The sequence below is a fragment of the Pseudomyrmex gracilis genome, unplaced genomic scaffold (assembly GCF_002006095.1).
Source record: "Pseudomyrmex gracilis isolate BER0280 unplaced genomic scaffold, ASM200609v1 scaffold_2228, whole genome shotgun sequence".
NCBI classification, from domain to species: domain Eukaryota; kingdom Metazoa; phylum Arthropoda; class Insecta; order Hymenoptera; family Formicidae; genus Pseudomyrmex; species Pseudomyrmex gracilis.
This window is the reverse complement of record NW_018022812.1, coordinates 1-16,267: the sequence shown is the minus strand read 5'-3', so window position 1 is coordinate 16,267 and position 16,267 is coordinate 1. Positions and strand designations below refer to the sequence as shown.

The window sequence follows — 16,267 nt, the reverse complement described above, 5'->3', positions numbered from 1 at the left end:
GCTCAACACTATGCGAGCTTTGTGTAAGCAGAATGCACTTCAAAATGCCGGCATCATGCAAACACACAAGTCTTGATCAGTACTAAATCCTGCTTTTAGGTTAGGTTAGGTTAGGTTGTGACCGGACGGTTAAACTAACCCACACAAGTTTATCGGTCGCCACTTGCTTTTACCTTTCAAGCAAGAAGGTATTAATCCCGTGTGTCTACACATCACGGGAACGGACTCACCGTACTGGCGTTCATCCGACCCTCTGGTAGCCTCTGGACTCTCCTGGAAGACCTTGGTACCAGTTGCCAACGGGAAAGAACAAGAATAGTGGTATGCCACCGTCGAGATGTACCACGGACGTAAGTACGTGGTCTAACGAAGACACTTAATTAACGTGAACTTTCACGAATAATGTTTATTAAACACTTGTTATGATAACAATTTTTGTGTGTTACAAAAATAAACGGATAACACGTTGTTGTTGTTCGCGGTCGCGGAACTCGTGTATCACTTACTAATTGAGCGCTACAATAGTCAACGCGTCCGATTTCTTGGAACGCTCGTATGCTTGAATACCTGAGTGGTGCTCGTTTGCAAAGCATCCGATTCACTCGGAAGCGCGATTCCCACTCTGAGCAAAATGCATGTTTACACACCCGATCCTATCGGTGGCGCATTTACGACTACTTTCCAGCGCGCTCGACCCCGGCAAAAAAGCTCGCTTTCCCTTCCAGGTGTTCGCGCATGCGCAACTCGTTTCAAGAATAAGCCTACCGAATTATTGATGAAACTTTGCTGAACTGTTCTTTGATCTAAACCATGTCTACTGACAAAGTTTCACCCATAATTGATAATTTTACACAAAGTTAACATAATCTTGAAAACTTCAATTATTGAAACTTCTTATCAGCAAAGTCTCATCAGCACTCGAGAAGTTCATTCCCGAAGTCTCGCCAATAATTCACAATTCCTATCTTTATTTCAGACTGAGTCATCGATGGAGAAGGATCCCAGGTAAGTAAATACCAAAACTTATCAACACATCAATTACTGAAAATATTTAGTGCGGAGCCTTTCCCATCAAAACTCTTTCAAACCTCTAAATACCACGCATAATTCTAATCACGTTTTTCTTTTACAGGTGCTGCTAATTCCTGAGGACCTACCGGATCTAAGGTAAGTACGCCTTAATAATTATTTGCGAAACCCGCAGTATAACGTTTTAACTAACACAGCCAAGCACGCTCGCAGAGTATTAACAATAATTATTTTTTCAGTGAGTGTTAGTCTCCGACGAATACTGACAGGGTTAGACCCTAACTTCCAATTATTGATAAAACTCGCCTGGACGCCCAATCTAAAAAAGAACAGTACGTATGCAAAGTCTTAACAATAATTACCAACGCAAACCGTAACTAACACTAACGTCCAATTATTGATGAAACTCGCTCCAGCGCCTAATCTGAAGAAGAGTAGCACGCACACTAAGTTGCGCCAATAATTGGCAACGCCTAACAAAGTTAGTACTAACACATAAATATTGACAAAACTCATTTATACGCCTAGTCTAAAGAAGAGTAGCGCGTACACCAAGCATTGTCAATAATTGCCAACGCAAACCTTCTTTACTTCAGGTCGATCTTTTGGCGACACATCGCACTGAACGTAAGCACGCGAAACGTCTAAATGAATTATGGGAAATATTTTGCCCAATTGTTTCTCATACAAAATCTTTACAATACACGCAATCCTACAGATAATTAGACTTTTTAAAATTTTTTTATCTCGGGCTAGTCCGTTAACCGGTCTCGCACTGGACCACGCTTGGATCTGCCCGGCAACTATGGAAATTACTTCCATCACCTACTTACCATCACAAGATTTCTCGCTAGGCCGAATCTCGCCGATAGCTGCGTTACTCAAGCGAATCAGTAGTGATACCCACAAACAACGTTTTATGTGTAACACTTGTAATTATTGATTAAACTCACCGTACGGATTCAACTACCGATGATCTACGATCTGGGTAAGTTTCAGCAATAATTCGCAACTTTAACTTATAACTTTTATTTTTTAACTAACTTTCTTTTTTCTGTTTCAGGTAGCTGCCAGACTAACTCGGAGGAGATGAGAATTAACTCGGATGGACGGAGTTAGTCTCCTCGGCCCAAGGTAAGTATCCGGGCGACTTTCCCCCACCTTGTCGTGGTGCCCGGGCTTAGGGAAGCGCAGATCCGAGGGGCTATACTGGCGGGGAATCTTAGGATTCCCTGGCAGGGTCACCCATGCCAGGAAGGCCCTCGGGGAGCTCCTAAACTAAGAGAGGAAATAGAGGAAGGAAAACCTCGAACAAAAACCGGGGGTTCTCAGCCCTGCTTAGCCCCTTATGCGGGGGCATCTGGGATAGGGGAGAAAACCCTGACTTCAAATCCGGGGACGTCCGACCCCGTCAGCCACGGTGCAATCGGACTAGGGGACTAAACCCTGACTAAAAATCCGGGGTGTCCAGCTCCGAGAGACGCTTTCGGGTCGGCCACTGGACTAGGGGAAGAAAAACTCTGACTCCAAACCCGGGCAGGACGAGCTCGTTACCCTTGGCCGGGAATCGTTCTAGGAGAAGGACACTCCGAAATTAAACCACCCCATCCACCATGGAGATGACAAATACAGAGGAAGAAATGTTACCGGACCAGGGTGAACGGACACCCAGGTCCCGGCAGTTCGGGGGTCCTGGCCCTGCCCCCGTCCGGTCGTCATCAAACGAGGGGTTGGCTGCTTCGTGCCAAGCAGGCGGAGCAGTCCCTAGTGCTACTGTTGAAGCTATAGAGGACGTGGATATGGCGGGTCCTGGTCCGAGCAGGATCCCGGAGGAGAGAGTGATTGCCACTCTAGAAATCCAGTCTTCGGACGAAGAGTCTCAGGTGGAGAGCGAGCAGCTGTCCTTGACGCAGCGGCAAAAAACAACCCGCTCGTTCTTTAAGAATAGTGCTCTAACGCGGAAAGGGGCAAAGGGCGCCGCCCGGGAGAGGCAAAGAGCGGCCAAAAGAAGTTGCGTCACTACCGTCAGTCATTCTGACGAATATGCGACTTCCGCGCCCGAGTCAGACATCGATCCGGGGCCAGACGTGGACACCGAAGTCGCGTCGCTTCCCACGTTGTTGGAAGTAATCTTCAGTCGCCTCACGTATGTGAATGGACTGAGGAAAAAGTCTAAGCGGCTAAAAGGCTCGATTTCGGGCCAAATGAAGCGGTCCTTTATCAAACTCCAAAAGGAGACAAGGGCCCTGGCTGCACGTGTTGAGATGCGGGATAACGCACAACATTTGTACGACCGTGCTGCTGCCGCTGAAAGAGAAGTGCACCAACTTCGCCTGTCGAATGGTGCACTACAAGCCGAAATCCTGGGGCTGAAGAGGAGAGTAAAAGAGATCGAAGAAAGAGCCCCAGCGCGGCAAGGATGTGACGTAGCTGTACAGGCGTTTATCCCTGTGGTAACGTCTGTGCAGTCTGTTCCAGCGGGCGCTGGTCCCATGGTCAAGGTGGTGGCCCCACCCGTGAATCTTCCTTCGGTGGGAGGCCGAAAGCGGGTCCTTAAAGAAACCCCTGGAGGTGGATCCCCAAAGCCGGCTTTTGCCGGTGAGGAGGACATGGCCTCCGTTATCAAACGCGAGGTCATAGAGCTGCTCCGCAAGAGCAGGAGAAAAACGGAGGAGCGCGTCGTTGAGCTAGTTAACGGCGCGCTTTCGGGTAACGTGAGCGCCGCTCAAGACGGCAGACAGAAGACTGCGCAGCCGGTCTGTCGAAATACCCAACCGGTGGCCAGCCAGCAGCCCTCGACAGAGACGTGGGTGGAAGTCACCAAGCAAAAGCGGCGTGGCCCCAAGTTCACATCCGCAGTCGCTCGACCGGAAGGTCCCACTGCTGTTCAGCAGAACCTTGCCCGGAGGCAACAACAGGGTGACGGGCACTCTCCCCAGCTAGGGCCTGCCAGCCAACCCTTAGGCGGAGTTAGGCGCAAGAAGCGCAAACCTCGGCACGTGGCTACGGTTGCAATTCGGCGTCCCCCGGGACAAGAGCAACCGACACCGTATGCAGACATTATCCGCACTGCGCGGGCGGCGGTTCCCCTTCAGGAAATGGGGATTAACGACACTCGCATTCNTCGTGATGTCGGCGGGGGTATCCTCGTTGAAATACCGGGCCCAGGTGGAGACGAGAAGGCGGACCAACTGATGGCTGCACTGACCCCGGTTTTACAAGGAAAGGCCACGGTCACCCGGCCGGTACGCAAGGGCGAAATTCGCCTCACGGGTCTCGACGAATCCGTTGAGGCAAAAGATGTAGTGGCGGTATTGTCCTCGGGCGAGNTCGGCCCCTGTCGCGCCGAAGACGTCACAATGGGCCCCATTAAGGAGGGCCGTNATCGCATGGGCGTAGCCTGGCTCCGCTGCCCGGCTGAGGTCGCGGACAAAATTGCGGAAAAAGGCCGGCTAAAAGTAGGGTGGTCCTCGGCTTGCGCCGTCCTTCTTTCTGCGCGACCACTCCAGTGTTTTAAGTGCNTGGAGTTCGGGCACGTCCGGGCAGCTTGTCGCAATGACGTCGACCGCAGCAAGATGTGNTATCGCTGCGGTGAAAACAGTCACGTCGCCCGTGAGTGTAAAGAGAAGGCTCATTGTGTTTTGTGCGCATTCCGGAACCTTTTGTCTGGGCACAGAACGGGCAGCGCGGCCTGTCCCTCAAGGACAAAGGGCCGGAACGGCGTTAAGAAACTCTTGGAGCGAAGGACCGAGGAGCAGATGGAGGTAACAGAGGAAGATGGAACAGATCCTCCAAATTAATTTAAATTATTGCGGTCCAGCGCAGGACTTGCTCCGGCAAGTAATGCGCGAAAAGCAGATCGCGCTGGCCGCGGTTTCCGAGCCCTACTGGGTTCCACAGTTCTCCGGGTGGGCCAGCGACCTGGACGGAGTAGCTGCGGTTGTCTGGTNTTCCCAGGCCAGCCGCACTGTGTCCGCAGTTTTAGACCGTGGCCGTGGCTTCGTGGCTGTGCGCTTGAGCAAACTTACAGTCTTCAGCCGTTATTTTTTCCTCAACCGCAGCAGAGAAGAACTGGAAGAGTCCTTGGACTCACTCCGAGATAGCATTCGGCGTGTTGGCGGTAGAACGTATCTGGTCCTAGGAGATTTTAATGCGTGGTCCACCCAGTGGGGTTCACTCTCGTTGAATGCGAGAGGAAAGGCGGTTGAGTTGTGGGCTGCGGAAACGCGGGAGTCCATATTCTTAACGTGGGCTCTACGTGGACCTGCGTCTGCCCACAGGGTTGTTCGGTCGTCGACTTGTCGTGGGGGTCGGTAGCGGCGGTCCCACTCGTTACCAGGTGGGGGGTCTGGGAGGACGAGGAGTCCCTCTCAGATCATAGGTACGTCGCGCTGACAGTCCGCCGCCAGCGCGGCGTCGCTGATCGCGGAGAGCCTCGCTTTCCTCGCTGGCGCAAGGAGGACTGGGACCATGACCTCTTTGAGGCAGCGGTTCTAGGTGCTGCATGAAGCAACCCTGTGGAGACAGGGTGGTCAGCCGAGGAAGAGGCTGAGTGGATCACCCGCACAGCGGTTGATGCGTGCAACCTGGCAATGCCGAGAGTCGGGAAGTGCGTTCTCCGTCGGCAAATGTACTGGTGGTCGGCAGACATAGCCGCCCTCCGTAAAGAGTGCATTGCTTGCCGGCGGAGATACACAAGAGCAAGGGTGCGGCGTAGGCACGCTTTGGAGAAGGTGGAGGCCGCTCGGCTAAGGTTCCGCCGTGCGCAGCGCAATCTTCGCCGCGCGATCATCGCGGCAAAAAGATCTGCGTGGGACGAACTCACGCAGACCTTGAACGACGACCCGTGGGGCAGGCCGTATCGGATTGTCCTCAACCGCCTACGCCCGACGGGCCCGGCGATAACGGAGACGCTGGAAGTGAACAGAGCGCGTCAAGTGGTGGAAACTCTGTTTCCAAGTCGTGAGGAGCAGGGTGCTCCTGCACAAGGATTAGTCCTCTTGTGGCAGCCGGAGTTCGAGGTTACTGTGGAGGAACTCCGTGGCGTGGTGCGCCGCATTGCCGGACGTAAAACAGCCCCCGGAATGGATGGCCTGACGTGCGCCGTGTGGGCCCGAGTGGCCGGACTAGTACCACAGCGCTTGGCGCGCTGCTTTACCCGGTGCTTGCAAAAGGGAGTCTTCCCGCGCGCGTGGAAACAAGCGCGCTTGGTGTTGATCCCCAAGACACCTCGCCCGGGGGGCGCCCCCTCGTCGTTCAGACCGTTGTGTCTTCTGGATGAGGTGGGCAAGCTCTTCGAGCGGGTCCTGGCGGGCAGGCTGGAAGCCTGGTTCGAGGAGGGAGGTGGGCTGTCGCCCAGGCAATTCGGCTTCCGACCGGCGCTCTCCACGTGCGACGCAGTGCTGCGCGTACGGGAGATCGTCGGGGGCCACACTTCGCGGAGTAGAACATGCGTTGCGGTCAGCCTCGACATCCGGAACGCGTTCACCACCTTGTCGTGGCCGGCCATCCGGGCGGCTCTGCGGGGTTGGAACTTTCCAACTTACTTGCAGGCCGTCCTGGACGATTACTTTTCGGACAGGTACGTGATGTACCCGTGCCGAGAGGGGAAGTTAAGGTCCCACAAGGTTACCTGCGGGGTACCTCAGGGGTCTGTCTTGGGGCCCTTGCTGTGGGATGTCGGCTACGACGCCGTTCTGGGTGTCGAGCTGCCGCCGCTGTGCAGCGTCGTCTGTTATGCCGACGACACTCTGGTGTTGGCAGCAGGCAGGGACGGAAGAAAGGCTGCGCTCCGTGCCAGTGAGTCCGTTGCTAGAGTGTCGCGGCATATAGCGACGCCGGGCCTGGAACTGGCTGCCCAAAAGACGGAGGCCTTGGTGTTTCGCCCCCCGGGAAGAACGGGCGGTCCCGTGGAAGTTGCGGTGGAGGGTGTCCACGTGGTAACGCAACCCAGCATCAAGTACCTGGGCTTGATGCTGGACGGGAGGTGGTTCTTTGAGGCCCACTTTAAGTACGCCGCCGAGAAGGCCCGGAGAGTTGCGGCAACACTGGGGAGGCTGCTCCCTAACCTCGATGGACCCCGAGAACACGTGCGGAGGCTTTACTCAGCCGTCGTGCACTCCGTACTTATGTATGGCGCACCCGTGTGGCACGACGAGTTGAGGGGCCGGGTTGTTACCCCCTTTGCGGGGGTACAAAAGATGGCGGCCACACGTGTGATAAGGGCGTATCGGACGGTATCGCTCGAGGCGGCACGAGTCCTGGCCCGAGTTCCCCCGGCNGAGCTGCTGGCCTGGCAGCAGGCAGAAGTGTTCCGGGGAGTCCGAGAACTTAGGAGGCNAGGAGCTNAAGTTCCGCCCGATGCGGAGAACGAGCTCCGCCTGCACGCACGGCGGGAAATNATCAGGCGCTGGAAGGAGCGCCTAGAACGGTCNGTATGGGGCAANAGGGTNNTGNANGCAGTGCGGCNTGTGCTGGACCAATGGCTCGAGAGGCCACACGGGCAGTTGTNCTTCCACCTGACACAGATAATGACGGGGCACGGAGTGTTTGGATCTTATCTGTTCANGATCAGGAGGGTCAACTCCCCGNTGTGTGAACACTGTGGGGGAACTGTAGACACGGTCCAGCACACGCTGGCCGAGTGTCCCAGATGGGACGAGGAAAGGGCTGCTCTTAGAGCTGCCGTAGGGCAAGACTTGTCCCTCCCAGTTGTTGTGGAACAAATGCTCCAAGATCGAGGCGCATGGCGGGCAGTGGAGAAGTTCTCCATGTCCGTCATGTCGATCAAAGAGGATGTTGAAAGGGCCCGACAAGGCCAGCCAACACGGGGCGTTCGGAGAAGGAGACAACAATCTCCCTCCTCCGAAGAGTAAGGGAGTTCTTTACGCTCATCTTCCGGGGGCGTCCTTTGGTACTACGAGGGTCACACCCGGTAGACCAGCAAGTGGAAACCGCAGGAAGGGAGAAGCGGGGGCTCCGCTCGGCCATTGCACGCGGTTTCCACGGGAAGTGGTGAGGAGATGTGGTGGTCCCACCTCCTTTCTTTAGTGGAAGGTTGCGGCTATTTGCCGCGGGTGCACAGGAGAGAAGGTCGGGAAGTAATAGCCTCTTAGGCTTTCCAGGCCTTCCCTCTATGCGTGCTGGAGAACCACCTTGGGGTTTTAGTGGGTTCAAGTCCCACACTACCCTGGCTCTCCCCCGGGAGTCAGGGAGTGGGCGGGCATTTCCCCAAGTAAAAAAAAAAAGGTAAGTATGACAACTTCTTAATTCTAATTATTGCTCTTATTTTGCAGGTTGATTTCCCTTCAAGTGAATAGTCAATTAACGCAGATATCCGATTCTGGCTTAGGTTAGTGCTAACAGGTAAGTACCTAGCCCAATACTAACTTTCCCATTATTGCCGAAACTTATCCAGATTACCCATAAAGTTAAGCTAAACCGATTTCTGGAGTTTTGCCAATAATTATGCATGTTAACTTTAACAAGTGTCGTTGACAACTTTTAAATGTCAGTTTGGTGGAGAAACCCGGTCTCTCTAAGCCTCTCTAAAAAAATAAAATAAACTCCATTTGATCTGATCAATAAGTTATGGGCATTATGCACCCCGGAGAGAGAGAGAGAGAGAGAGATTTCACTTATAATAATAACATGAATACGATTAATACATATGAGTAAATACCGATAAATAGATTAGATTAGATTAGATACCTTTATTGATTCCCCTTAGGGTTTCAAAAATCCATATACAAATAAAAATCTTACACTATCCTTACAACTAACTTACAACTAACTTATTTATATTATAACACCCACACACACTCGCAACCCTACTCTACGCTATTTGGACTTCCCCTTCCGGCAGTCAACACTAATCCTACACAGCCATGTATTCTCAGACATCCTTCTTTCGCACTTATACAATTCCACAGTCACATTATTCCAAACATCCATTCCTATTCTCCTCATTTAACCCCCACTCCTCCCTATCCAATCAGTCCTCCCCATCCCTCAGCCCTGTCAACTGTTTCCTTCCCTTATATTCTTCCAGCCTCCTTAACTACCTGTCTCCCTCACCCTCCTTCCCCAAGACCACCTCAATCATATCTTCCCAATTTCCTTCCGCCCCCCATGCCCCACAATCTTCCCACACGTGCCTCCAACCTTCCTCTACCAACCCACACATCCTACACATTCTTTAACTCTCCCCTTTCTAGTACCTTCCTTTCTTCATCTCGTTTCCCAATCTAAATCTCGCCACCCTCTGACACTTGGTCTCCCCCCATTGCTTTTTTAAATACCCCGGCACTCCATTCTTCTTAATCCTCCCGTACCACTTATTATACCTCGAGCTCTCAATTTTTCTCCACCTCTCCTCTCTTTGCATCCTCCTCTCCTTTTCTATCAGCAACCGAGCTCTCCATTCCCCTGCTTCCTCTCTTTCTCTCAACTTCGCGTTAACTTTACTCCTCTCTCTTCATAGTACTTTATCCTATCCCTCTCCCACTTAGACACCCCCTTCCTTCTTTCCTCCCTATTCCTAATCTCCTTTAGACACAGCCTTGCTATCTCGCTACCCTCCCCTCTTTCCGATCTCTCCACAAACCTTCAGGCCCTTTGCCCCGCCCTTCCCCTCAACAAATCCCTCTGCATTTCTTCCCTCACTATATACTCCGGAGTTCTCCACTCTACCCCCAATAACCATCTCAAATATCTATTCTGCAACCTCTTTACCACTTCCCACTCTCTCCAGATCTCCACCCCATACCTTACCACTGACCAGACCAGAGCGTCGAACAACCACAACCTCCTACTCCAATCCTCACTGAACCTTCTCTTCCCAATTTCCCACATCTGACCCATTATCGCCGCCTCTTTCCTCACTCTTTCTTTTATCTGCGCTTCCCTCCTCCCATTCTTCTGGAACACGTATTCCAAGTATTTAAACTCCCTCACCTCCTCCAGTCTCTCTCCCCTCCACCACCATTCCATCTTTTTGTCCCTTCCCCCCTTTCCTAAACCTCATTACTTTTGTCTTCTTAACGTTTACCTCTAAACCCTTCCTCATCAGATATTTTTCCAACCCTCTCATCATCCTCCTCATCCCTTCTTCTTCCTCCGCTAGCACCACCACGTCATCCGCATAAGCTAACACATAAATTCTCTTACCTCCTATCTTTACCCTCCCCCAACCATTCCTAACCAGACAATCTTCCATATCCACCGTCAACAAGTTGAATAGGTACGGGCTCAGTTGACACCCTTGCCTCACCCCCCTAGTCGTCCAAAGTTCGTTTCCCAACTCCCCCCTGCTCTCACCTTATTTCTCGTCTCCCTATATAACTCCCCACACCTTCTCACTAATCCCTCCCTTACTCCCTTTTCCCTCATCGAGCTTAACAATAACTCCCTGTCCACCGTGTCGAATGCCGCCCTCAGATCCAGAAACAATGCTATTAACCCTTTGCACTCGAGAGGTGAGTCTCACTCACCACGCGATTTTATGCCGCAACTCGAGAGGTGACTGTCGCTCACCACTGCGTACGCTGCGGTAACTTGATGCGCGGCGATAGTTGTTTACGTTTAGTTCCTTCGACGCGGGTTCCTACGCTCTNTTTGTATAATCTTATGAAGTGTAAAATGATATCCCTTCAAATGGAGATAAGACTTTCTTATCTGAAATTAGTACGCAGCCACGAAAAGCGCTACGAAACGTCTCGAGTTGCTGGTAGCTCCGCGCGGAAACGGCCTCGAGGGCAAAGGGTTAAACTTCCCTCCTTTCTACTCAAATTCCTGCCCACCAAGTAATTCACCACGTATATATTATCCATAATCCCCCTCCCCCTCCTGAAACCCGCCTGATTCTCCGGCATCAATTTCTTCCCTTCCACCTCCTCCCTCAACCTCTCCGCCAGTACCTCCGCATATACCTTATAAAGCGTCCCCGCTAGTATCACCCCTCTATAATCCTCCACCTTATTACCCTTCCTTTTCTTTAGCACCGGTATCACTATCTCCTCGCTCCATTCAGCAATCTCACCTACCTACCCTACCCAAATCTTCCCACACACATTCCATACCCAGTTCTGCATATTTCTCCCTCCAAACTTCCACACCTTTGCCGGTATACCATCCCCCCTTGCTGCCTTCCCTTCCTTCAACTTTCCAATCGCTTTTACTACTTCCTCCCTTCTTAAACCCTCCTCTCCCTCCCCCCTTATTCCCCTTTCACCTCTTACCACTTTCCAGTCCACCCTCCCAACTGCCCCTTACAATATCTTTCCCATTCCCCTAACTCTATCCCCTCTCCTCCTTCCCTCCTATTCCTTCTTTCCCTATTTACCACTTCCCACACCTGCCCCACCGTTTTCGCCACTTTTTTAACCACCTCCTCCCATACTCTATTCTCTTCCTCCTTTTTCCTATCACATATCACCCTATATCTTCTTTTCTTTTCTTTATATCCTTTCTTACACCCCCTCCCCTCCCTCTACTTTCTCAATTCCCTCCTTCCTACTCTCTTCTTTTCTTCCTTACACTCTTCATCCCACCACCTCCTTCCCCCATTCTTTACCCTACCCACCTCCTTTTCCCCCAACACTCTTTTTATTCTTTTTTTTATATCCTCCCATTCCTCCTTCACCTCCCTTCCTACATCCCTCATCTCCTTCTGCATTTCCTCTACCCACTTTCTCTTTTCCTCTTCCGTTCAGATTATTTTTTTTATTCCACCTTTTTTTCTTTCTCCCTCCCTCTTTCCATTCCCCACCCTTTTTCTACCTTCAATCCAGATCCCCACCGGGTGATGATCCGAATTTACCTACTCTCTTATTTTTATCCTTTCCACCTTTTCCTTCGTTCCCATTTCCTCTATCTTATCACATAGTCAATCACTGACTCCCCTCTCCCTCCTATATAAGTCCATTCTCCCTCCTCGTCTCCTTTTATGTCCCCATTCTATATTACCCACCCCAAATCCTCAATCCTCTCTATTAATAACCTTCCCTCTGAGTTCACTACTTTATCCTTTGATTTCCTCCTCCCCTCCTCCTCTTCTCCTTCCCTCCTCACTTCCCCACTTTTCTCCCCTGTCCTTGCGTTAAAATCCCCTCCCATTATTGTCCTCACTTTTTCTTATTTTCCCTCCATCCACTCTCTTATCTCTTCCAATTTTTCCTCAATCCTTCTGTTTATGTACACTCTCACAATCCTCCACTACTCCCCTCTATATTCACTCTTCTCATCATTATCTTTTCCCTAACTTACTTTCCTAACCCTTTTCTTCCCTTGACTCCAGCTCCTTCCTCACTCCCATCAACATCCCTCGCATTGCCCTACTCTTTCTATTTCTCCTACTCGCCCACTGTACCTCCCACTTGAAATTCTTCGGCAGCTTCCTTATAATCTCCATCCATCCTTTTTGTTCTAACCAAGTTTCCGATAGGCTCACCACGTCCCATTCCTTTAACCTCCCCCAAAAATCCTTATCTTTATTTCTGAGCCCCGCCACACTCCAAAATACTACCCTCACATTTTCATCCTTTCCTCACGCCTTTCTCCTGCTCCTCCTGCTCACCCCCCTCCCAATCTTTACGAAGGTTTCTTTTTCCTTGTCCCACTTCCACCAAACCTCTTCTACCTTTATCCTATCATCCACCATCCAGGCCGTTTTCCCCTTCCTCCTCTCTACCGCTGCAATCACCCCTCTCCTTCCACGATAGATCTTTCTCTATCCAAACTTTTCTCCCTTTCAATCTCTTCTTTTTATCCCACACTATCCTCTTGTCCTCTTCCCTTTTCAACCTTACCCATACCATTTCACCTTTCTCTTCTCTCCCTGTGTTTATTCTCCTCATTTCATTTATCCTCACCTCTGCTCCTATCTCCTTCAGGAGCTTCTCGACTCCCCACCTCCAGTCACCTTTTTCCTTTGGAACTCTCTTTATTATTACGTTCTTCCTCCTTCTCTCTTCCTTCTCTTTCTTCTCAATACTTTCCTCCAACGACCTCAATCTTCCTTCCCACTTGTTCCCTACCTCTATCTCTTTTTTCTCTTCCTTCTTCTTTTCCTTTTCCTCCTTCCCCTCATTTTCCTTTTCTCGAGCTCCTTCACCCTTTCCTTCATTTTTTCCTCTTCCATTCTCAATAATTCTTCCCTTCTCTTCCACTCCTCCAGCTTCTTCTCCATTTTCTTTACCTTTTCTATGTAAACCCTCTCCTTCCTTGTTTTCTCTAGTTCCTCCCATATCCCCTCAATCCCTTCTTCTCCCCTGCCTCCAGTATCCCCTTTCTTCCTTCCATCAACCTTCTCTCCCGGGGACCTCACCGTCTTCCTGTTCTTAGCCACTAACCATCCCTCCTCACTCTCCTTCCCTTCCTCACCCTCTCTCTTCTTCTTCACCCACATATCCAACGATGAAGAGCCAGAGCTCTCGCTTCCCGATCTCTCCCTTCTCCACCCCTCTAACCCTCTAACCTTCTTTTCCATCTCTTTACCGCCTCCTTCTGCCATTCCTCCTCCTCTCCACCGCCTTAAGGCTTAAGCTTTTACCGCCTTAAAGAACTCCCTAGAAATTCACTAGGGCCCTACACCTTGTACCCCTTCTGCACTTTCTACACCCTATGCCCGCGGTCCGCCTTTTTCCTTTCTCAACCTAACCTCCTAGCCCCTCGTCACCCTTTCACTCTCCTTTCCACACTCCTTTCCACTCTCGCCTCCACCTAAACGCTCACTCACCCCTCGCTACTCTCCACTCACCCACACACAACACACTCACTCAACACTGGCTGCTCTTATCACACAACTATCAAATCTATCTTTACACTCTCAATCACTTCGTACTAACTTGCTGCCGGAAACGGAAGTCAAATACCGATAAATATTAATACTGAATATTGAATAAATATATTAAATAAAATCCGCTCTTAAAGAAAACAAAATAAAGAAAAATGTCTGATTTAGTCTTTGCCTGTATATTATTTAAATGTCTATTTATTTGTTTGTTGGCAGTTCCTTTTGTCGCGAAGGATTTTCATCGCCTCCTGGCGTGTCCGGAACAGGTGCTGCAGCCTCCAAACCTGTCGGTTGCAAAGTTAGGTTAGGATTTTTCAGTTAAAATATAAAAAAAACAATTTTAAAAATATTTTTTTATTTAGAATATATTCCATATTTATAATATACATAAATTTATAATATACATAATATTTATAATATATATAAAGTATTTATGATACATATTATATTTATATCCTTATATTATGTTTAATTATATTATATTCTTATATTCAAATTGCTGAGCACAGAATTGCAGAAATGCACATACAGCTTTCTTCGTATAATACAGTGTAGCCTCGTCTTGTGTTCGACTATAAAACTGATGCACACCAACTAAAAGAGTTTGAAGAGGTTATATGTAGAGATATCACTAACTTATTGAAAATAGAAACTTGCACATATTCATACATGTACACATTTATATTAAAATGTGTATATAAGCCAAATATATAAAATTATAAATGTGTGTGTGTGTGTGTACTTACTTTATATATCCAATAGAATATATATCCAAATTGCTGAACGCAGTCATTCTTTACTATTCGTTGTTCTTTTGTCTTAGACTGTACTCGTATAAATTCAACCAATCAGCGACGACGAGACAAAGACAGAAATCCTAGTTGTGATGCTCTCTATCGCAGACAGCTCGAACAATGGAAGGCGCGTTCCATATTATAGTTTAGTGTTGGTGATTCTCCGGCAGCACAATCTATTCTTTCCCTCTGCTTGTCTTTCCCCCTTGTCTAGAAGTGTATCAGCTTCAGCAATGAGACCTTGTTTATGCGAGCAATAACCGTTAACTTATTATTATACACATTTGGCAATTTTGTAAACAAAAACATTGAAATCGTATAGTTTATTGGTTTTGATATAAGATAACGGTTATTGCCCGCACAAACAAGGCTATACTGTGTTGTGAAAAAGGTGAATTTTGCAATTTGTGCTCGGCAAGTTGGATTTATAATTATATTGGATATATAAAGTAAATATGCACACACACACACATTTATACTTTTATATATTTGGCTTATATACACATTTTAACATAAATGTGTAAGTACATGTATGAATATGTGCAAATTTCTATTTTCAATAAGTTAGTGATATTTTTATAATCTCATTCATATATATAACCTCTTCTAACCACCTTTCATATAACCTCTTCAAAATCTTTTAGTTGGTGTGCATCAGTTTTACAGTCGAACAAAAGACGAGGCTACACTATAAGTATTGTACGAAGAAAGGTCTACGTGCATTTCTGCAATTCTGTGCTCAGCAATTTGGATATACATTCTATTGGATATATAAAGTACACACACACACACACACATTTATAATTTTATATATTTGGCTTATATACACATTTTAACATAAATGTACATGTATGAATATGTGCAAATTTCTATTTTCAATAAGGTAGTGATATTTCTACATATAATCTCTTCAAAATCTTTTAGTTGGTGTGCATCGGTTTTACAGTCAAAGAAAAGACGAGGCTACACTATAGTATATTGTACGAAGGAAGGTGTATGTGCATTTCTGCAATTCTGTGCTCAGCAATTTGGATATAAGAATATAATATAATTAAACATAATATAAGGATATAAACAGAGATGTGCATTATTTGAAATGGATGCATTTAAAATAGAAGTGCAAAATGTACAATGCCTATTTTGTATTTTATATTTAAAATATATTTTTTCAAAACCTATTTTACATTTCCATTTAAATGGCTTTTACTATCCATTTTCTATTTCAAATACAATTTTCTCGTACAAAATTAATTGAGATACAATCAAACTTCCATTTTTGTTTTCTACGTATTTGTTGGTTTCTTTTTCACATATATGTACAAAGGCTGCGTTTTGATATTCACTGCCAGTACTAAAAATCTATACTTTACATTATATGTACTATAGATTTGCAATATTGGCAGTAAATATCGGAACGCAATGAAACTAATATACATAAATACTTCTTCTCTTTTTATCTATAACAAAACAAACTCAAGATTGCTAAAGTTCCGCTAAATTATGTACCAGTGTTTACAGTGATAATATGATGTGATTGGTGGAGAGATTAAATTATTAAGAATGGAGAGGACTTCATATTTGCATTTTTTACAAACAATTTCATCGCTTACGGTCTCAAACCTTAACAAAAATAGAGTTTGATTATCAATAT

At 48.0% G+C, this 16,267-nt stretch overlaps 2 protein-coding genes and 1 long non-coding RNA gene across 4 annotated transcripts; 2 read left to right on the top strand and 1 right to left on the bottom strand.

The window, feature by feature from the left end:
- The first annotated feature begins 2,642 nt into the window (after nt 1-2,642).
- LOC109862707 lies at nt 2,643-4,829 on the top strand. Its single transcript, XM_020442822.1, has one exon. It carries the CDS (start codon nt 2,643-2,645, stop codon nt 4,827-4,829), a length of 2,187 nt encoding a protein of 728 aa, XP_020298411.1.
- Nucleotides 4,830-12,677: 7,848 nt separating this feature from the next.
- On the bottom strand, nt 12,678-13,274 carry LOC109862705 (histone-lysine N-methyltransferase, H3 lysine-79 specific-like). The gene has a single exon (XM_020442821.1). It carries the CDS (start codon nt 13,272-13,274, stop codon nt 12,678-12,680), a length of 597 nt encoding a protein of 198 aa, XP_020298410.1.
- Nucleotides 13,275-14,804: 1,530 nt separating this feature from the next.
- Nucleotides 14,805-15,848, top strand: LOC109862706. 2 transcript variants are annotated; one of them, XR_002251194.1, is made up of 3 exons: nt 14,805-15,065; nt 15,261-15,392; nt 15,541-15,848. It is a non-coding gene; the product is annotated as an uncharacterized LOC109862706 (long non-coding RNA). The 2 variants fall into 2 exon arrangements; XR_002251195.1 differs by lacking the exon at nt 14,805-15,065 and adding an exon at nt 15,141-15,179 and having other exon boundaries at nt 15,541-15,847.
- The last annotated feature ends 419 nt before the right edge of the window (nt 15,849-16,267 follow it).

Excerpts from the sequence above, each read along its gene's own strand:
- LOC109862705 (XM_020442821.1), bottom strand. The coding sequence starts at position 13,274 with ATGGGAGGAACTAGAGAAAACAAGGAAGGAGAGGGTTTACATAGAAAA.